At 44.3% G+C, this 23,187-nt stretch overlaps 1 protein-coding gene across 2 annotated transcripts in view; it reads right to left on the bottom strand.

Annotated features, from left to right (window-relative positions):
• LOC129842632 (epsin-3-like) overlaps positions 1-23,187 on the bottom strand; it is a 73,460-nt gene that overhangs the window by 6,832 nt on the left and 43,441 nt on the right. For both annotated transcript variants that reach the window (XM_055911255.1, XM_055911254.1), the window contains 2 exons: positions 2,463-2,658; positions 422-595 (listed from right to left, as the gene is read on the bottom strand). In XM_055911255.1, the coding sequence (XP_055767230.1) occupies positions 422-595; positions 2,463-2,658 (370 nt within the window). The remainder of the gene's footprint in view (positions 1-421; positions 596-2,462; positions 2,659-23,187) is intronic.

Raw genomic sequence — 23,187 nt, 5'->3', positions numbered from 1 at the left:
TTAAATCAATTTTAAAATAAGGCTGTAACCTAACAAAATGTGGAAAAAGTCAAGGGGTCTGAATACTTTCCAAAGGTACTGTATGCTTCTGCCCGTACATACATATGTTACATGTTGTTACATGATACATAGACATATGTTAAATGAAAGGTAGCAGGTGTGTGTGTCTGTCTGTCTGTCTGTCTGTGTCTCTGTGTGTGTCTGTGTCTCTGTGTGTGTGTGTCTGTGTGTGTGTGTCTGTCTGTCTGTCTGTCTGTCTGTCTGTCTGTCTGTCTGTCTGTCTGTGTCTCTGTGTGTGTCTGTCTGTCTGTGTCTCTGTGTGTGTCTGTCTGTCTGTCTGTCTGTCTGTCTGTCTGTCTGTCTGTCGGTGTCTCTGTGTGTGTGCATGTGTAGCCATAGGGAGCCAGAGATAACCAGTCACCTGTAGGGCTGCCAGTTCGAAGAGCATCTGGGATAGAGAATGGGTCTACTACCCCCGGGGTCTCCCAGGGGTCCGGAGGGGACAGGCTACGCTCCCAAGGAGGGGCGGGGCTACCGTAGGTGGGAGGAATCATCCAGGGAGACTCTATCACAGCGGGGTTGGAGCGAGCCTCCACTGCAGTAACAGGACAGGGTAAGGATTTATTATTATTATTATTATTATTAAGTCTATAAGCAGATCATAAACACTAGATTATAGCTACATAGAGCTTTATTAACATTATAGCTACATATAGCTTTATTAACATTATAGCTACATATAGCTTTATTAACATTATAGCTACATATAGCTTTATTAACATTATAGCTACATAGCGCTTTATTAACATTATAGCTACATAGAGCTTTATTAACATTATAGCTACATAGAGCTTTATTAACATTATAGCTACATAGAGCTTTATTAACAGTATAGCTGCACATAGCTTTATTAACATTATAGCTACATAGAGCTGCATTAACATCCCTCCCTTCCCCCTGGCGCCGTCCCTTCCCCCCTGGCCCTATCCCTTCCCTCCCTGGCCCTATCCCTTCCCCCCTTGACTCTATCCCCCCCCCCCCCCCCGGCCCTATCCCTTCCTTCCCCCTGGCCCTATCCCTTCCCCCTGGCCCTATCCCTTCCCCTATCCCTTCCTTCCCCCTGGCCCCATCCCTTCCTTCCCCCTGGCCCCATCCCTTCCTTCCCCCTGGCCCCATCCCTTCCTTCCCCCTGGCCCCATCCCTTCCTTCCCCCTGGCCCCATCCCTTCCTTCCCCCTGGCCCTATCCCTTCCTTCCCCCTGGCCCTATCCCTTCCCCCTGGCCCCATCCCTTCCTTCCCCCTGGCCCTATCCCTTCCCTCTGGCCCTATCCCTTCCCCCTGGCCCTATCCCTTCCTTCCCCCTGGCCCCATCCCTTCCTTCCCCCTGGCCCCATCCCTTCCTTCCCCCTGGCCCTATCCCTTCCTTCCCCCTGGCCCCATCCCTTCCTTCCCCCTGGCCCTATCCCTTCCCCCTGGCCCCATCCCTTCCTTCCCCCTGGCCCCATCCCTTCCTTCCCCCTGGCCCTATCCCTTCCCCCTGGCCCTATCCCTTCCTTCCCCCTGGCCCTATCCCTTCCTTCCCCCTGGCCCTATCCCTTCCTTCCCCCTGGCCCTATCCCTTCCTTCCCCCTGGCCCTATCCCTTCCTTCCCCCTGGCCCTATCCCTTCCCCCTGGCCCCATCCCTTCCTTCCCCCTGGCCCTATCCCTTCCTTCCCCCTGGCCCCATCCCTTCCTTCCCCCTGGCCCTATCCCTTCCCCATGGTGCCATCCCTTCCCCCTGGCCCCATCCCTTCCCCCTGGCCCCATCCCTCCCCCCTGGCCCCATCCCTCCCCCCTGGCCCCATCCCTCCCCCCTGGCCCCATCCCTTCCCCCTGGCCCCATCCCTTCCCCCTGGCCCCATCCCTCCCCCCTGGCCCCATCCCTTCCCCATGATGCCATCCCTCCCCCCTGGCCCCATCCCTCCCCCCTGGCCCCATCCCTTCCCCCTGGCCCTATCCCTTCCCCATGATGCCATCCCTCCCCCCTGGCCCCATCCCTCCCCCCTGGCCCCATCCCTCCCCCCTGGCCCCATCCCTTCCCCATGATGCCATCCCTCCCCCCCTGGCCCCATCCCTCCCCCTGGCCCCATCCCTTCCCCCTGGCCCTATCCCTTCCCCATGACGCCATCCCTCCCCCCTGGCCCCATCCCTCCCCCCTGGCCCCATCCCTCCCCCCTGGCCCCATTCCTCCCCCCTGGCCCCATCCCTTCCCCATGGTGCCATCCCTCCCCCTGGCCCCATCCCTCCCCCCTGGCCCCATCCCTCCCCCCTGGCCCCATATATGTCAATATATGTCTATGATCCAGACCCTTCAGATCTGCAGTCATCGGAGGAAGGGGTAGGGCCAAGGGGAAGGGTTAGGGAGTGAATTGGGACCGGCTGTTAGAGTTCGAGCTCTTTAGAGGCTTGGAGCAGCTCTTACCCAGTGAGTCCCAGGGGTCGGAGGCTGCCCCATCCCCAGGCAGGTGACCAGGCCCAGCAGCAGCCTGGGCCTGGGGGAGGGGGTGGTGGAGAGGGGTGCGGACGTTCCCCCCTGGCAGGATCCAAGAGTTGGCACTAGCAGTAGGAGGCACCTCAGACGACACAGCAAACACCTCCACCAGATCCATCATGGCAGACTGTCCACAGAGAAACAACACGTAAATCCTAATCATTAAACACCTCCATGATGGCAGACTGTCCACGGAGAAACAACACGTAGGTCCTAATCATTAAACACCTCCATGATGGCAGACTGTCCACAGAGAAACAACACGTAGGTTCTAATCATTAAACACCTCCATGATGGCAGACTGTCCACAGAGAAACAACACGTAGGTCCTAATCATTAAACACCTCCATGATGGCAGACTGTCCACAGAGAAACAACACGTAGGTCCTAATCATTAAACACCTCCATGATGGCAGACTGTCCACAGAGAAACAACACGTAGGTCCTAATCATTAAACACCTCCATGATGGCAGACTGTCCACAGAGAAACAACACGTAGGTTCTAATCATTAAACACCTCCATGATGGCAGACTGTCCACAGAGAAACAACACGTAGGTCCTAATCATTAAACACCTCCATGATGGCAGACTGTCCACAGAGAAACAACACGTAGGTCCTAATCATTAAACACCTCCATGATGGCAGACTGTCCACGGAGAAACAACACGTAGGTCCTAATCATTAAACACCTCCATGATGGCAGACTGTCCACAGAGAACCAACACGTAGGTCCTAATCGTTAAACACCTCCATCATGGCAGACTGTCCACAGAGAAACAACACGTAGGTCCTAATCGTTAAACACCTCCATCATGGCAGACTGTCCACAGAGAAACAACACGTAGGTTCTAATCATTAAACACCTCCATGATGGCAGACTGTCCACAGAGAAACAACACGTAGGTCCTAATCGTTAAACACCTCCATGATGGCAGACTGTCCACAGAGAAACAACACGTAGGTCCTAATCATTAAACACCTCCATGATGGCAGACTGTCCACAGAGAAACAACACGTAGGTCCTAATCATTAAACACCTCCATGATGGCAGACTGTCCACAGAGAAACAACACGTAGGTCCTAATCATTAAACACCTCCACCAGATCCATGATGGCAGACTGTCCACAGAGAAACAACACGTAGGTCCTAATCGTTAAACACCTCCATGATGGCAGACTGTCCACAGAGAAACAACACGTAGGTCCTAATCATTAAACACCTCCATGATGGCAGACTGTCCACAGAGAAACAACACGTAGGTCCTAATCGTTAAACACCTCCATGATGGCAGACTGTCCACAGAGAAACAACACGTAGGTCCTAATCATTAAACACCTCCATGATGGCAGACTGTCCACAGAGAAACAACACGTAGGTCCTAATCATTAAACACCTCCATGATGGCAGACTGTCCACAGAGAAACAACACGTAGGTTCTAATCATTAAACACCTCCATGATGGCAGACTGTCCACAGAGAAACAACACGTAGGTTCTAATCATTAAACACCTCCATGATGGCAGACTGTCCACAGAGAAACAACACGTAGGTCCTAATCATTAAACACCTCCATGATGGCAGACTGTCCACAGAGAAACAACACGTAGGTCCTAATCATTAAACACCTCCATGATGGCAGACTGTCCACAGAGAAACAACACGTAGGCCCTAATCATTAAATAAGTAAGCCTTGGAGCAGCCAGAGAGGCCTATAGAGCAGGAGACAATCTTCTGTTTATGTAGTGAGAGACAGCTTGACCCCTGGACAGGACGCTAGTCTGTTGCTGGGCCTTATAGTTATAGGAGTTATAAGATAGGAGGATAGTCATAGGAGTTATAGGATAGGAGGATAGTTATAGGATAGGATAATAGTTATAGGAGTTATAGGATAGGAGGATAGTTATAGGATAGGAGGATAGTCATAGGATTATAGGATAGGAGGATAGTTATAGGAGTTATAGGATAGGAGGATAGTCATAGGATTATAGGATAGGAGGATAGTTATAGGAGTTATAGGATAGGAGGATAGTCATAGGATTATAGGATAGGAGGATAGTCATAGGAGTTATAGGATAGGAGGATAGTCATAGGATTATAGGATAGGAGGATAGTCATAGGAGTTATAGGATAGGAGGATAGTTATAGGAGTTATAGGATAGGAGGATAGTTATAGGAGTTATAGGATAGGAGGATAGTCATAGGATTATAGGATAGGAGGATAGTCATAGGAGTTATAGGATAGGAGGATAGTTATAGGAGTTATAGGATAGGAGGATAGTCATAGGAGTTATAAGATAGTTATAGGATAGGAGGATAGTCATAGGAGTTATAGGATAGGAGGATAGTCATAGGAGTTATAGGGGAATAGTCATAGGAGTTATAGGAAAGGAGGATAGTTATATGAGTTATAAGATATAACATCTCAGCATATATTTTAGCCTTACCTATGCTTTGACTCTCTACTATGGCCTCCAAAACTATGTCGGCGCTAAATAGCTCATACAGAGGAGTGTGTTGACTGTTCTGGTTACTGTCCATATGTAGAGTAATATAGTGTTGACTGTTCTGGTTACAGTCCATATGGAGAGTACTATAGTGTTGACTGTTCTAGTTACTGTCCATATGTAGAGTACTATAGTGTTGACTGTTATGGTTACAGTCCAGATGTAGAGTACTATAGTGTTGACTGTTCTGGTTACTGTCCAGATGGAGAGTACTATAGTGTTGACTGTTATGGTTACTGTCCATATGGAGAGTACTATAGTGTTGACTGTTATGGTTACTGTCCATATGGAGAGTACTATAGTGTTGACTGTTATGGTTACTGTCCATATGGAGAGTACTATAGTGTTGACTGTTATGGTTACTGTCCATATGTAGAGTACTATAGTGTTGACTGTTATGGTTACTGTCCATATGTAGAGTACTATAGTGTTGACTGTTATGGTTACTGTCCATATGTAGAGTACTATAGTGTTGACTGTTCTGGTTACAGTCCATATGGAGAGTACTATAGTGTTGACTGTTATGGTTACTGTCCATATGTAGAGTACTATAGTGTTGATTGTTATGGTTACAGTCCATATGGAGAGTACTATAGTGTTGACTTTTCTGGTTACTGTCCATATGAAGAATACTACAGTGTTGACTGTTCTGGTTACTGTCCATATGAAGAATACTATAGTGTTGACTGTTCTGGTTACTCTCCATATGGAGAATACTATAGTGTTGACTGTTCTGGTTACTGCCCATATGGAGAGTACGCTCCCTTGGGGAACTCAGACCAGGCTGTCCCCCACGCTCCCTTGGAGAACTCAGACCAGGCTGTCCCCCACGCTCCCTTGGGGAACTCAGACCAGGCTGTCCCCCACGCTCCCTTGGGGAACTCAGACCAGGCTGTCCCCCACGTTCCCTTGGGGAACTCAGACCACGCTGTCCCCCACGCTCCCTTGGGGAACTCAGACCAGGCTGTCCCCCACGCTCCCTTGGGGAACTCAGACCACGCTGCCCCCCACGCTCCCTTGGGGAACTCAGACCAGGCTGTCCCCCACGCTCCCTTGGGGAACTCAGACCAGGCTGTCCCCCACGTTCCCTTGGGGAACTCAGACCACGCTGTCCCCCACGCTCCCTTGGGGAACTCAGACCAGGCTGTCCCCCACGCTCCCTTGGGGAACTCAGACCACGCTGCCCCCCACGCTCCCCTGGGGAACTCAGACCATGTGATCCTATACCTCACCCCCCATACAGACAGAATCTACAAACCACCAAGCCTGTCAAACAAACGGTGTGGAAAAGGACTGACAAGGCCATTAGGGAGTTAAAGGAGTGGCAAGACACCAGGGATTGGAACATATTGAAGGACGACAAAGCCAACATATACGACAACACAGACAGGGTCACAACCTACATCAGTGGGTGTGAGGAGAACTGCATACCATCAAAGACTTTTCTATCACACAGCAACAACAAGCCATTGTTCACTGGTGAGCTTAGGGCTCTTCACAGTGCCAACAAGCCTGTCCCAGTCTACCCCCCCTTCCCCCACCCCTGGTCATCACGGAGCAGGAGGTCAACAGACTCTTTAGGAAACAGATCAGCAGGAAGGCTGCCGGCCCGGACAAGGTCTCTCCAGACTAGGAACCCACTCTGTTTCTCCAGACTGGGAACTCACTCTGTTTCTCTAGACTGGGAACTCACTCTGTTTCTCCAGACTGGGAACTCACTCTGTTTCTCCAGACTAGGAACTCACTCTGTTTCTCTAGACTGGGCTGAACAGCTCTCCCCTGTTTTCACTGACTAATTCAACCACCAAATCACCTACAGAGCTAACAGGTACTGTCCCATCTCTAAACCATCACCTCGACCCACTACAGTCCACATACAGAGCTAACAGGTACTGTCCCATCTCTAAACCATCACCTCGACCCGCTACAGTCCACATACAGAGCTAACAGGTACTGTCCCATCACTAAACCATAACCTCGACCCACTACAGTCCACATACAGAGCTAACAGGTACTGTCCCATCTCTAAATCATCACCTCGACCCACTGCAGTTCACCTACAGAGCTAACAGGTACTGTCCCCTCTCTAAACCATCACCTCGACCCACTACAGTCCACATACAGAGCTAACAGGTACTGTCCCATCTCTAAACCATCACCTCGACCCACTACAGTCCACATACAGAGCTAACAGGTACTGTCCCATCTATAAACCATCACCTCGACCCACTACAGTCCACATACAGAGCTAACAGGTACTGTCCCATCTCTAAACCATCACCTCGACCCACTACAGTTCACCTACAGAGCTAACAGGTACTGTCCCATCTATAAACCATCACCTCGACCCACTACAGTCCACATACAGAGCTAACAGGTACTGTCCCATCACTAAACCATCACCTCAACCCACTGCAGTCCACATACAGAGATAACGGGTACTGTCCCATCACTGTCCCATCACCTCGACCCACTACAGTTCACCTACAGAGCTAACAGGTACTGTCCCATCTCTAAACCATCACCTCGACCCACTACAGTCCACATACAGAGCTAACAGGTACTGTCCCATCTCTAATCCATCACCTCGACCCACTACAGTCCACATACAGAGCTAACAGGTACTGTCCCATCTCTAATCCATCACCTCGACCCACTACAGTCCACCTACAGAGCTAACAGGTACTGTCCCATCACTAAACCATCACCTCGACCCACTACAGTCCACATACAGAGCTAACAGGTACTGTCCCATCTCTAAACCATCACCTCGACCCACTACAGTCCACATACAGAGCTAACAGGTCTGTGTTCCACGCTGTGAACATGGGCCTACACTACATCCTCAAACACCTGGAAAACCCAGAGACATATGCGAGGATATTGTTTGTGGACTTTAGCTTTGCGTTCAATACCATCACAACAGAACTGCTACAAGATAGACTCTCCCAGCTGAACGTGTCCAGCTGCATCTGCCAGTGGATCCCTGACTTCCTGGCCAACAGGACGCAACACGTGAAGCTTGGAAAACACCTTTCACACTCTTTATTCCTCAGCACCTGGAGCGCCGCAACGAAGCGTGGTCTCACCTCTACTGAACTCACTCTACACCAATGACTACACCTCCCACAACGCACCTGTCAAACTACTGTAGGTTACACAGAGTAGTACGGTGTGGTAACTGTTATATACTGTAGGTTACATAGAGTAGTACGGTGTGTTAACTGTTAAATACTGTAGGTTACAGTACGGTGTGGTAACTGTTATATACTGTAGGTTATACAGAGTAGTACGGTGTGTTAACTGTTATATACTGTAGGTTACATAGAGTAGTACGGTGTGGTAACTGTTATATACTGTAGGTTATACAGAGTAGTACGGTGTGTTAACTGTTATATACTGTAGGTTACATAGAGTAGTACGGTGTGGTAACTGTTATATACTGTAGGTTACAGTACGGTGTGGTAATTGTTATATACTGTAGGTTACATAGAGTAGTACGGTGTGGTAACTGTTATATACTGTAGGTTACACAGAGTAGTACGGTGTGGTAACTGTTATATACTGTAGGTTACATTGAGTAGTACGGTGTGGTAACTGTTATATACTGTAGGTTACAGAGTAGTACGGTGTGGTAACTGTTATATACTGTAGGTTACACAGAGTAGTACGGTGTGGTAACTGTTATATACTGTAGGTTACATAGAGTAGTACGGTGTGGTAACTGTTATATACTGTAGGTTACATAGAGTAGTACGGTGTGTTAACTGCTATATACTGTAGGTTATAGAGTAGTACGGTGTGGTAACTGTTATATACTGTAGGTTACACAGAGTAGTACGGTGTGGTAACTGTTATATACTGTAGGTTACATAGAGTAGTACGGTGTGGTAACTGTTATATACTGTAGGTTACATAGAGTAGTACGGTGTGTTAACTGCTATATACTGTAGGTTACACAGAGTAGTACGGTGTGGTAACTGTTATATACTGTAGGTTATACAGAGTAGTACGGTGTGGTAACTGTTATATACTGTAGGTTACATAGAGTAGTACGGTGTGGTAACTGTTATATACTGTAGGTTACACAGAGTAGTACGGTGTGGTAACTGTTATATACTGTAGGTTATATAGAGTAGTACGGTGTGTTAACTGTTATATACTGTAGGTTACATAGAGTAGTACGGTGTGTTAACTGTTATATACTGTAGGTTATACAGAGTAGTACGGTGTGGTAACTGTTATATACTGTAGGTTACAGTACGGTGTGGTAACTGTTATATACTGTAGGTTACATAGAGTAGTACGGTGTGGTAACTGTTATATACTGTAGGTTATACAGAGTAGTACGGTGTGGTAACTGTTATATACTGTAGGTTACAGTACGGTGTGGTAACTGTTATATACTGTAGGTTACATAGAGTAGTACGGTGTGGTAACTGTTATATACTGTAGGTTACATAGAGTAGTACGGTGTGGTAACTGTTATATACTGTAGGTTATACAGAGTAGTACGGTGTGGTAACTGTTATATACTGTAGGTTATACAGAGTAGTACGGTGTGTTAACTGTTATATACTGTAGGTTACACAGAGTAGTACGGTGTGGTAACTGTTATATACTGTAGGTTACATAGAGTAGTACGGTGTGGTAACTGTTATATACTGTAGGTTACATAGAGTAGTACGGTGTGTTAACTGTTATATACTGTAGGTTACATAGAGTAGTACGGTGTGGTAACTGTTATATACTGTAGGTTACATAGAGTAGTACGGTGTGTTAACTGTTATATACTGTAGGTTACATAGAGTAGTACGGTGTGGTAACTGTTATATACTGTAGGTTACATAGAGTAGTACGGTGTGTTAACTGTTATATACTGTAGGTTACATAGAGTAGTACGGTGTGGTAACTGTTATATACTGTAGGTTACATAGAGTAGTACGGTGTGGTAACTGTTATATACTGTAGGTTATACAGAGTAGTACGGTGTGGTAACTGTTATATACTGTAGGTTACATAGAGTAGTACGGTGTGGTAACTGTTATATACTGTAGGTTATACAGAGTAGTACGGTGTGTTAACTGTTATATACTGTAGGTTACATAGAGTAGTACGGTGTGGTAACTGTTATATACTGTAGGTTATACAGAGTAGTACGGTGTGTTAACTGTTATATACTGTAGGTTACAGTACGGTGTGGTAACTGTTATATACTGTAGGTTACACAGAGTAGTACGGTGTGTTAACTGTTAAATACTGTAGGTTATACAGAGTAGTACGGTGTGGTAACTGTTATATACTGTAGGTTACAATACGGTGTGGTAACTGTTATATACTGTAGGTTACACAGAGTAGTACGGTGTGGTAACTGTTATATACTGTAGGTTACATAGAGTAGTACGGTGTGTTAACTGTTATATACTGTAGGTTATACAAAGTAGTACGGTGTGTTAACTGTTATATACTGTAGGTTATACAGAGTAGTACGGTGTGGTAACTGTTATTGTCACGCCCTGGCCTTATTATTCTTTGTTTTCTTTATTATTTTAGTTAGGTCAGGGTGTGACATGGGGAATGTTTATGTTTTGTTGTTTTGGGTGTTTATTTGGTAAAGGGGTTAATGGGTGTAGTGTATGGTTTTGTGTTGAGTGTAGATGTTTAGCATTGTCTATGGTGGTTAGTATTCTAGGAGAGTCTATGGTTACCTGAATGAGTTCCCAATTAGAGACAGCTGATTTCGGTTGTCTCTGATTGGGAGCCTTATTTAGGGTAGCCATAGACTCTCATTGGGTGTGGGTAATTGTCTATGTCAGAACGTTAGTAGCCTGTCTGTCTATGCACAACGTTTGTAGCTTCACGGTCGTTTTGTTATTTTGTTAGTTTGTATAGAGTTTTGTGTCGTGTTCATCTTTGTGTTGTTTAATAAAGAAGATGGCTTATTTTCCAAGAGCTGCATTTTGGTCCGTCAATCCACCACACGATCGTGACAGAATTACCCACCATAGGACCAAGCGGCATGGAAGGCGGCAACAGGACCTACCTACACAGGATCTCTGGAGTTGGGAGGACGAACTGGAAAGAGATGGACATTGGGATCAACCTGGAGAATATCGCCTCCCTCGTGAAGAGCTGGAGGCAGCGAAAGCCGAGAGGAGGCGATATGAGGAGGCAGCACGGAGACAAGGCTGGAGACCCGTGAGTACAACCCAAAAATTTCTTGGGGGGGGCCTTAAAGGGAGTGTGGCGAAGTCAGGTAGGAAACCTGCGCCTACTCCCTGTACTTACCGTGGAGAGCGGGAGTACGGGCAGACACCGTGTTACGCAGTAGAGCGCACGGTGTCTCCTGTACGCGTGCAGAGCCCGGTTCGGTACATTTCAGCTCCACGTATCGGCCGGGCTAGACTGAGCGTTGAGCCATATGTCATGAAGCCGGCCCAACGCATCTGGTCACCAGTGCGTCTCCTCGGGCCGGCGTACATGGCACCAGCCTTACGCATGGTGTCCCCGGTTCGCCTACATAGGCCGGTGCGGGTTATTCCACCTCCCCGCACTGGTCAGGCGACGGGGAGCATAGAACCAGGTAAGGTTGGGCAGGCTCGGCGTTCAAGGGAGCCAGTACGCCTGCACGGTCCGGTATTTCCGGCGCCACCTCCCCGCCCCAATCCAGTACCACCAGTGCCTCCTCCACGCACTAGCTATATGGTGCGTGTCTCCAGCCCTTTACCACCAGTGTCTAAACCACGCACCAAGCCTCCTGTGTGTCCCCAGAGTCCTGTGCGTCCTGTTGCTGCTCCCCGCACTAGCCCTGAGATGCGTGTCCCCAGCCCGGTGCCACCAGTCCCGGCACCACGCACCAGGCCTACAGTGCGCCTCAGCCGGCAGGAGTCTGCCGTCTGCACTGCAATGACTGAACTGCCCGTCTGCCAAGCGCCATCTGAGCCATCCGTCTCCCCAGCGCCATCTGAGCCATCCGTCTCCCCAGCGCCATCTGAGCCATCCGTCTCCCCAGCGCCATCTGAGCCATCCGTCTGCAATGAGCCTGCAAAGCCGCCCGTCTGCCATGATCCTGCAAAGCCGCCCGTCTGCCATGAGCCCACTGAGCCGTCCGCCAGACAGGAGCCGCTAGAGCCGCCAGCCAGACAGGAGCCGCTAGAGCCGTCCGTCAGACAGGATCTGCCAGAGCCGCCAACCAGACAGGATCTGCCAGAGCCGCCAACCAGACAGGATCTGCCAGAGCCGCCAACCAGACAGGATCTGCCAGATCAGTCAGCTAGCCATGAGCAGCCAGATCCGTCAGCTAGCCATGAGCAGCCAGATCCGTCAGCTAGCCATGAGCAGCCAGATCCGTCAGCTAGCCATGAGCAGCCAGATCCGTCAGCTAGCCATGAGCAGCCAGATCCGTCAGCTAGCCATGAGCAGCCAGATCCGTCAGCTAGCCATGAGCAGCCAGATCCGTCAGCTAGCCATGAGCAGCCAGATCCGTCAGCTAGCCATGAGCAGCCAGATCCGTCAGCTAGCCATGAGCAGCCAGATCCGTCAGCTAGCCATGAGCAGCCAGATCCGTCAGCCAGCCATGAGCAGCCAGATCCGTCAGCCAGCCATGAGCAGCCAGATCCGTCAGCCAGCCATGAGCAGCCAGATCCGTTAGCCAGCCATGAGCAGCCAGATCTGTCAGCCAGCCATGGGCCGTCCCTCAGTCCGGAGCTGCAGTCCCTCAGTCCGGAGCTGCAGTCCCTCAGTCCGGAGCTGCAGTCCCTCAGTCCGGAGCTGCAGTCCCTCAGTCCGGAGCTGCCCCTTACCCTGGTGCTGCCCCTTACCCTGGTGCTGCCCCTTACCCTGGTGCTGCCCCTTACCCTGGTACTGCCCCTTATCCTGGTACTGCCCCTTATCCTGGTACTGTCCCTTACCCTGGTACTGTCCTTTAGTCCGGAACTGCCCCTTAATGCAATGGGGTTAATGTGGAGGGGGGTCGTTTGGAGAAAGCCTAGGAGGTGGTTAGGTACTGTGGTGACGAGGGGACTACGACCAGAGCCGGAGCCGCCACCGTGGAGGGGAGCCCACCCAGACCCTCCCCTAGACCGTGTATGGTGCGCCCGGAGTTCGCGCCTCAAGGGGGGGGTTATGTCACGCCCTGGCCTTATTATTCTTTGTTTTCTTTATTATTTTAGTTAGGTCAGGGTGTGACATGGGGAATGTTTATGTTTTGTTGTTTTGGGTGTTTATTTGGTAAAGGGGTTAATGGGTGTAGTGTATGGTTTTGTGTTGAGTGTAGATGTTTAGCATTGTCTATGGTGGTTAGTATTCTAGGAGAGTCTATGGTTACCTGAATGAGTTCCCAATTAGAGACAGCTGATTTCGGTTGTCTCTGATTGGGAGCCTTATTTAGGGTAGCCATAGACTCTCATTGGGTGTGGGTAATTGTCTATGTCAGAACGTTAGTAGCCTGTCTGTCTATGCACAACGTTTGTAGCTTCACGGTCGTTTTGTTATTTTGTTAGTTTGTATAGAGTTTTGTGTCGTGTTCATCTTTGTGTTGTTTAATAAAGAAGATGGCTTATTTTCCAAGAGCTGCATTTTGGTCCGTCAATCCACCACACGATCGTGACAGTTATATACTGTAGGTTACATAGAGTAGTACGGTGTGGTAACTGTTATATACTGTAGGTTATACAGAGTAGTACGGTGTGGTAACTGTTATATACTGTAGGTTATACAGAGTAGTACGGTGTGTTAACTGTTATATACTGTAGGTTATACAGAGTAGTACGGTGTGTTAACTGTTATATACTGTAGGTTATATAGAGTAGTACGGTGTGGTAACTGTTATATACTGTAGGTTATACAGAGTAGTACGGTGTGTTAACTGTTATATACTGTAGGTTATACAGAGTAGTACGGTGTGTTAACTGTTATATACTGTAGGTTACATAGAGTAGTACGGTGTGTTAACTGTTATATACTGTAGGTTATACAGAGTAGTACGGTGTGTTAACTGTTATATACTGTAGGTTACATAGAGTAGTACGGTGTGGTAACTGTTATATACTGTAGGTTACACAGAGTAGTACGGTGTGGTAACTGTTATATACTGTAGGTTACATAGAGTAGTACGGTGTGGTAACTGTTATATACTGTAGGTTACAGTACGGTGTGGTAACTGTTATATACTGTAGGTTACATAGAGTAGTACGGTGTGTTAACTGTTATATACTGTAGGTTATATAGAGTAGTACGGTGTGTTAACTGTTATATACTGTAGGTTACATAGAGTAGTACGGTGTGGTAACTGTTATATACTGTAGGTTACAGAGTAGTACGGTGTGGTAACTGTTATATACTCTAGGTTACATAGAGTAGTACGGTGTGTTAACTGTTATATACTGTAGGTTACACAGAGTAGTACGGTGTGTTAACTGTTATATACTGTAGGTTATACAGAGTAGTACGGTGTGGTAACTGTTATATACTGTAGGTTATACAGAGTAGTACGGTGTGTTAACTGTTATATACTGTAGGTTACATAGAGTAGTACGGTGTGGTAACTGTTATATACTGTAGGTTACACAGAGTAGTACGGTGTGGTAACTGTTATATACTGTAGGTTACACAGAGTAGTACGGTGTGGTAACTGTTAAATACTGTAGGTTATACAGAGTAGTACGGTGTGGTAACTGTTATATACTGTAGGTTACAGTACGGTGTGGTAACTGTTATATACTGTAGGTTACAGTACGGTGTGGTAACTGTTATATACTGTAGGTTATACAGAGTAGTACGGTGTGGTAACTGTTATATACTGTAGGTTACAGTACGGTGTGGTAACTGTTATATACTGTAGGTTACATAGAGTAGTGCGGTGTGGTAACTGTTATATACTGTAGGTTACATAGAGTAGTACGGTGTGGTAACTGTTATATACTGTAGGTTACATAGAGTAGTGCGGTGTGGTAACTGTTATATACTGTAGGTTACATAGAGTAGTACGGTGTGGTAACTGTTATATACTGTAGGTTACATAGAGTAGTACGGTGTGGTAACTGTTAAATACTGTAGGTTATACAGAGTAGTACGGTGTGGTAACTGTTATATACTGTAGGTTATACAGAGTAGTACGGTGTGGTAACTGTTATATACTGTAGGTTACATAGAGTAGTACGGTGTGGTAACTGTTATATACTGTAGGTTACATAGAGTAGTACGGTGTGGTAACTGTTATATACTGTAGGTTACATAGAGTAGTACGGTGTGGTAACTGTTATATACTGTAGGTTATACAGAGTAGTACGGTGTGGTAACTGTTATATACTGTAGGTTACAGTACGGTGTGGTAACTGTTATATACTGTAGGTTACACAGAGTAGTTGGGTGTGGTAACTGTTATATACTGTAGGTTACAGTACGGTGTGGTAACTGTTATATACTGTAGGTTATACAGAGTAGTACGGTGTGGTAACTGTTATATACTGTAGGTTACATAGAGTAGTACGGTGTGGTAACTGTTATATACTGTAGGTTATACAGAGTAGTACGGTGTGGTAACTGTTATATACTGTAGGTTACAGTACGGTGTGGTAACTGTTATATACTGTAGGTTACACAGAGTAGTTGGGTGTGGTAACTGTTATATACTGTAGGTTACAGTACGGTGTGGTAACTGTTATATACTGTAGGTTACAGTACGGTGTGGTAACTGTTATATACTGTAGGTTACAGTACGGTGTGTTAACTGTTATATACTGTAGGTTACAGTACGGTGTGTTAACTGTTATATACTGTAGGTTACACAGAGTAGTACGGTGTGGTAACTGTTATATACTGTAGGTTATAGTACGGTGTGGTAACTGTTATATACTGTAGGTTATACAGAGTAGTACGGTGTGTTAACTGTTATATACTGTAGGTTATACAGAGTAGTACGGTGTGGTAACTGTTACATACTGTAGGTTACACAGAGTAGTACGGTGTGGTAACTGTTATATACTGTAGGTTACAGAGTAGTACGGTGTGGTAACTGTTATATACTGTAGGTTATACAGAGTAGTACGGTGTGGTAACTGTTATATACTGTAGGTTACATAGAGTAGTACGGTGTGGTAACTGTTATATACTGTAGGTTACAGTACGGTGTGGTAACTGTTATATACTGTAGGTTATACAGAGTAGTACGGTGTGGTAACTGTTATATACTGTAGGTTACATAGAGTAGTACGGTGTGGTAACTGTTATATACTGTAGGTTATACAGAGTAGTACGGTGTGGTAACTGTTATATACTGTAGGTTACAGTACGGTGTGGTAACTGTTATATACTGTAGGTTACATAGAGTAGTACGGTGTGGTAACTGTTATATACTGTAGGTTATACAGAGTAGTACGGTGTGGTAACTGTTATATACTGTAGGTTACAGTACGGTGTGGTAACTGTTATATACTGTAGGTTACATAGAGTAGTACGGTGTGGTAACTGTTATATACTGTAGGTTATACAGAGTAGTACGGTGTGGTAACTGTTATATACTGTACGTTACACAGAGTAGTACGGTGTGGTAACTGTTATATACTGTAGGTTATACAGAGTAGTACGGTGTGTTAACTGTTATATACTGTAGGTTACATAGAGTAGTACGGTGTGGTAACTGTTATATACTGTAGGTTATACAGAGTAGTACGGTGTATTAACTGTTATATACTGTAGGTTATACAGAGTAGTACGGTGTGGTAACTGTTATATACTCTAGGTTACATAGAGCAGTACGGTGTGGTAACTGTTATATACTGTAGGTTACAGAGTAGTACGGTGTGTTAACTGTTATATACTGTAGGTTATACAGAGTAGTACGGTGTGGTAACTGTTATATACTGTAGGTTACAGTACGGTGTGGTAACTGTTATATACTGTAGGTTATAGTACGGTGTGTTAACTGTTATATACTGTAGGTTATACAGAGTAGTACGGTGTGGTAACTGTTATATACTGTAGGTTACATAGAGTAGTACGGTGTGGTAACTGTTATATACTGTAGGTTATACAGAGTAGTACGGTGTGGTAACTGTTATATACTGTAGGTTACAGTACGGTGTGGTAACTGTTATATACTGTAGGTTACACAGAGTAGTACGGTGTGGTAACTGTTATATACTGTAGGTTACAGTACGGTGTGGTAACTGTTATATACTGTAGGTTACATAGAGTAGTACGGTGTGGTAACTGTTATATACTGTAGGTTATACAGAGTAGTACGGTGTGGTAACTGTTATATACTGTACGTTACACAGAGTAGTACGGTGTGGTAACTGTTATATACTGTAGGTTATACAGAGTAGTACGGTGTGTTAACTGTTATATACTGTAGGTTACATAGAGTAGTACGGTGTGGTAACTGTTATATACTGTAGGTTATACAGAGTAGTACGGTGTATTAACTGTTATATACTGTAGGTTATACAGAGTAGTACGGTGTGGTAACTGTTATATACTCTAGGTTACATAGAGCAGTACGGTGTGGTAACTGTTATATACTGTAGGTTACAGAGTAGTACGGTGTGGTAACTGTTATATACTGTAGGTTATACAGAGTAGTACGGTGTGTTAACTGTTATATACTGTAGGTTATACAGAGTAGTACGGTGTGGTAACTGTTATATACTGTAGGTTACAGTACGGTGTGGTAACTGTTATATACTGTAGGTTATAGTACGGTGTGTTAACTGTTATATACTGTAGGTTATACAGAGTAGTACGGTGTGGTAACTGTTATATACTGTAGGTTACAGTACGGTGTGGTAACTGTTATATACTGTAGGTTATAGTACGGTGTGTTAACTGTTATATACTGTAGGTTATACAGAGTAGTACGGTGTGGTAACTGTTATATACTGTAGGTTACATAGAGTAGTACGGTGTGGTAACTGTTATATACTGTAGGTTATACAGAGTAGTACGGTGTGGTAACTGTTATATACTGTAGGTTACAGTACGGTGTGGTAACTGTTATATACTGTAGGTTACACAGAGTAGTACGGTGTGGTAACTGTTATATACTGTAGGTTATACAGAGTAGTACGGTGTGGTAACTGTTATATACTGTAGGTTACACAAAGTAGTACGGTGTGGTAACTGTTATATACTGTAGGTTATACAGAGTAGTACGGTGTGTTAACTGTTATATACTGTAGGTTACACAGAGTAGTACGGTGTGTTAACTGTTATATACTGTAGGTTATACAGAGTAGTACGGTGTGGTAACTGTTATATACTGTAGGTTACAGTACGGTGTGGTAACTGTTATATACTGTAGGTTACACAGAGTAGTTGGGTGTGGTAACTGTTATATACTGTAGGTTACAGTACGGTGTGGTAACTGTTATATACTGTAGGTTATACAGAGTAGTACGGTGTGGTAACTGTTATATACTGTAGGTTACATAGAGTAGTACGGTGTGGTAACTGTTATATACTGTAGGTTATACAGAGTAGTACGGTGTGGTAACTGTTATATACTGTAGGTTACAGTACGGTGTGGTAACTGTTATATACTGTAGGTTACACAGAGTAGTTGGGTGTGGTAACTGTTATATACTGTAGGTTACAGTACGGTGTGGTAACTGTTATATACTGTGGGTTACAGTACGGTGTGGTAACTGTTATATACTGTAGGTTACAGTACGGTGTGTTAACTGTTATATACTGTAGGTTACAGTACGGTGTGTTAACTGTTATATACTGTAGGTTACACAGAGTAGTACGGTGTGGTAACTGTTATATACTGTAGGTTATAGTACGGTGTGGTAACTGTTATATACTGTAGGTTATACAGAGTAGTACGGTGTGGTAACTGTTATATACTGTAGGTTACACAGAGTAGTACGGTGTGGTAACTGTTATATACTGTAGGTTACATAGAGTAGTACGGTGTGGTAACTGTTATATACTGTAGGTTACAGTACGGTGTGGTAACTGTTATATACTGTAGGTTATACAGAGTAGTACGGTGTGGTAACTGTTATATACTGTAGGTTACATAGAGTAGTACGGTGTGGTAACTGTTATATACTGTAGGTTACACAGAGTAGTACGGTGTGGTAACTGTTATATACTGTAGGTTACACAGAGTAGTACGGTGTGGTAACTGTTAAATACTGTAGGTTATACAGAGTAGTACGGTGTGGTAACTGTTATATACTGTAGGTTATACAGAGTAGTACGGTGTGGTAACTGTTATATACTGTAGGTTACATAGAGTAGTACGGTGTGGTAACTGTTATATACTGTAGGTTACATAGAGTAGTACGGTGTGGTAACTGTTATATACTGTAGGTTACATAGAGTAGTACGGTGTGGTAACTGTTATATACTGTAGGTTATACAGAGTAGTACGGTGTGGTAACTGATATATACTGTAGGTTACAGTACGGTGTGGTAACTGTTATATACTGTAGGTTACACAGAGTAGTTGGGTGTGGTAACTGTTATATACTGTAGGTTACAGTACGGTGTGGTAACTGTTATATACTGTAGGTTATACAGAGTAGTACGGTGTGGTAACTGTTATATACTGTAGGTTACATAGAGTAGTACGGTGTGGTAACTGTTATATACTGTAGGTTATACAGAGTAGTACGGTGTGGTAACTGTTATATACTGTAGGTTACAGTACGGTGTGGTAACTGTTATATACTGTAGGTTACACAGAGTAGTTGGGTGTGGTAACTGTTATATACTGTAGGTTACAGTACAGTGTGGTAACTGTTATATACTGTAGGTTACAGTACGGTGTGGTAACTGTTATATACTGTAGGTTACAGTACGGTGTGTTAACTGTTATATACTGTAGGTTACAGTACGGTGTGTTAACTGTTATATACTGTAGGTTACACAGAGTAGTACGGTGTGGTAACTGTTATATACTGTAGGTTATAGTACGGTGTGGTAACTGTTATATACTGTAGGTTATACAGAGTAGTACGGTGTGTTAACTGTTATATACTGTAGGTTATACAGAGTAGTACGGTGTGGTAACTGTTACATACTGTAGGTTACACAGAGTAGTACGGTGTGGTAACTGTTATATACTGTAGGTTACAGAGTAGTACGGTGTGGTAACTGTTATATACTGTAGGTTATACAGAGTAGTACGGTGTGGTAACTGTTATATACTGTAGGTTACATAGAGTAGTACGGTGTGGTAACTGTTATATACTGTAGATTACAGTACGGTGTGGTAACTGTTATATACTGTAGGTTATACAGAGTAGTACGGTGTGGTAACTGTTATATACTGTAGGTTACATAGAGTAGTACGGTGTGGTAACTGTTATATACTGTAGGTTACACAGAGTAGTACGGTGTGGTAACTGTTATATACTGTAGGTTACAGTACGGTGTGGTAACTGTTATATACTGTAGGTTACATAGAGTAGTACGGTGTGGTAACTGTTATATACTGTAGGTTATACAGAGTAGTACGGTGTGGTAACTGTTATATACTGTAGGTTACAGTACGGTGTGGTAACTGTTATATACTGTAGGTTACATAGAGTAGTACGGTGTGGTAACTGTTATATACTGTAGGTTATACAGAGTAGTACGGTGTGGTAACTGTTATATACTGTACGTTACACAGAGTAGTACGGTGTGGTAACTGTTATATACTGTAGGTTATACAGAGTAGTACGGTGTGTTAACTGTTATATACTGTAGGTTACATAGAGTAGTACGGTGTGGTAACTGTTATATACTGTAGGTTATACAGAGTAGTACGGTGTATTAACTGTTATATACTGTAGGTTATACAGAGTAGTACGGTGTGGTAACTGTTATATACTCTAGGTTACATAGAGCAGTACGGTGTGGTAACTGTTATATACTGTAGGTTACAGTACGGTGTGGTAACTGTTATATACTGTAGGTTACAGTACGGTGTGTTAACTGTTATATACTGTAGGTTACAGAGTAGTACGGTGTGGTAACTGTTATATACTGTAGGTTACATAGAGTAGTACGGTGTGGTAACTGTTATATACTGTAGGTTATAGTACGGTGTGTTAACTGTTATATACTGTAGGTTATACAGAGTAGTACGGTGTGATAACTGTTATATACTGTAGGTTACAGTACGGTGTGGTAACTGTTATATACTGTAGGTTATAGTACGGTGTGTTAACTGTTATATACTGTAGGTTATACAGAGTAGTACGGTGTGGTAACTGTTATATACTGTAGGTTACATAGAGTAGTACGGTGTGGTAACTGTTATATACTGTAGGTTATACAGAGTAGTACGGTGTGGTAACTGTTATATACTGTAGGTTACAGTACGGTGTGGTAACTGTTATATACTGTAGGTTACACAGAGTAGTACGGTGTGGTAACTGTTATATACTGTAGGTTACACAGAGTAGTACGGTGTGGTAACTGTTATATACTGTAGGTTATACAGAGTAGTACGGTGTGGTAACTGTTATATACTGTAGGTTACACAAAGTAGTACGGTGTGGTAACTGTTATATACTGTAGGTTATACAGAGTAGTACGGTGTGTTAACTGTTATATACTGTAGGTTATACAGAGTAGTACGGTGTGGTAACTGTTATATACTGTAGGTTATACAGAGTAGTACGGTGTGGTAACTGTTATATACTGTAGGTTATACAGAGTAGTACGGTGTGGTAACTGTTATATACTGTAGGTTATACAGAGTAGTACGGTGTGGTAACTGTTATATACTGTAGGTTACACAGAGTAGTACGGTGTGGTAACTGTTATATACTGTAGGTTACACAGAGTAGTACGGTGTGTTAACTGTTATATACTGTAGGTTACACAGAGTAGTACGGTGTGTTAACTGTTATATACTGTAGGTTATACAGAGTAGTACGGTGTGGTAACTGTTATATACTGTAGGTTACAGTACGGTGTGGTAACTGTTATATACTGTAGGTTACACAGAGTAGTTGGGTGTGGTAACTGTTATATACTGTAGGTTACAGTACGGTGTGGTAACTGTTATATACTGTAGGTTATACAGAGTAGTACGGTGTGGTAACTGTTATATACTGTAGGTTACATAGAGTAGTACGGTGTGGTAACTGTTATATACTGTAGGTTATACAGAGTAGTACGGTGTGGTAACTGTTATATACTGTAGGTTACAGTACGGTGTGGTAACTGTTATATACTGTAGGTTACACAGAGTAGTTGGGTGTGGTAACTGTTATATACTGTAGGTTACAGTACGGTGTGGTAACTGTTATATACTGTAGGTTACAGTACGGTGTGGTAACTGTTATATACTGTAGGTTACAGTACGGTGTGTTAACTGTTATATACTGTAGGTTACAGTACGGTGTGTTAACTGTTATATACTGTAGGTTACACAGAGTAGTACGGTGTGGTAACTGTTATATACTGTAGGTTATAGTACGGTGTGGTAACTGTTATATACTGTAGGTTATACAGAGTAGTACGGTGTGGTAACTGTTATATACTGTAGGTTACACAGAGTCGTACGGTGTGGTAACTGTTATATACTGTAGGTTATACAGAGTAGTACGGTGTGGTAACTGTTATATACTGTAGGTTACAGTACGGTGTGGTAACTGTTATATACTGTAGGTTACATAGAGTAGTACGGTGTGGTAACTGTTATATACTGTAGGTTATACAGAGTAGTACGGTGTGGTAACTGTTATATACTGTAGGTTACACAGAGTAGTACGGTGTGGTAACTGTTATATACTGTACGTTACACAGAGTAGTACGGTGTGTTAACTGTTATATACTGTAGGTTATACAGAGTAGTACGGTGTGTTAACTGTTATATACTGTAGGTTACATAGAGTAGTACGGTGTGGTAACTGTTATATACTGTACGTTACACAGAGTAGTACGGTGTGTTAACTGTTATATACTGTAGGTTATACAGAGTAGTACGGTGTGTTAACTGTTATATACTGTACGTTACATAGAGTAGTACGGTGTGGTAACTGTTATATACTGTAGGTTATACAGAGTAGTACGGTGTGGTAACTGTTATATACTGTAGGTTATACAGAGTAGTACGGTGTGTTAACTGTTATATACTGTAGGTTATAGTACGGTGTGGTAACTGTTATATACTGTAGGTTATACAGAGTAGTACGGTGTG

The sequence above is a fragment of the Salvelinus fontinalis genome, unplaced genomic scaffold, assembly GCF_029448725.1.
Source record: "Salvelinus fontinalis isolate EN_2023a unplaced genomic scaffold, ASM2944872v1 scaffold_0057, whole genome shotgun sequence".
Lineage (NCBI taxonomy): Eukaryota > Metazoa > Chordata > Actinopteri > Salmoniformes > Salmonidae > Salvelinus > Salvelinus fontinalis.
Note: the sequence above shows the minus strand (reverse complement) of the source record. Positions and strands in the feature narration are given on the sequence as shown.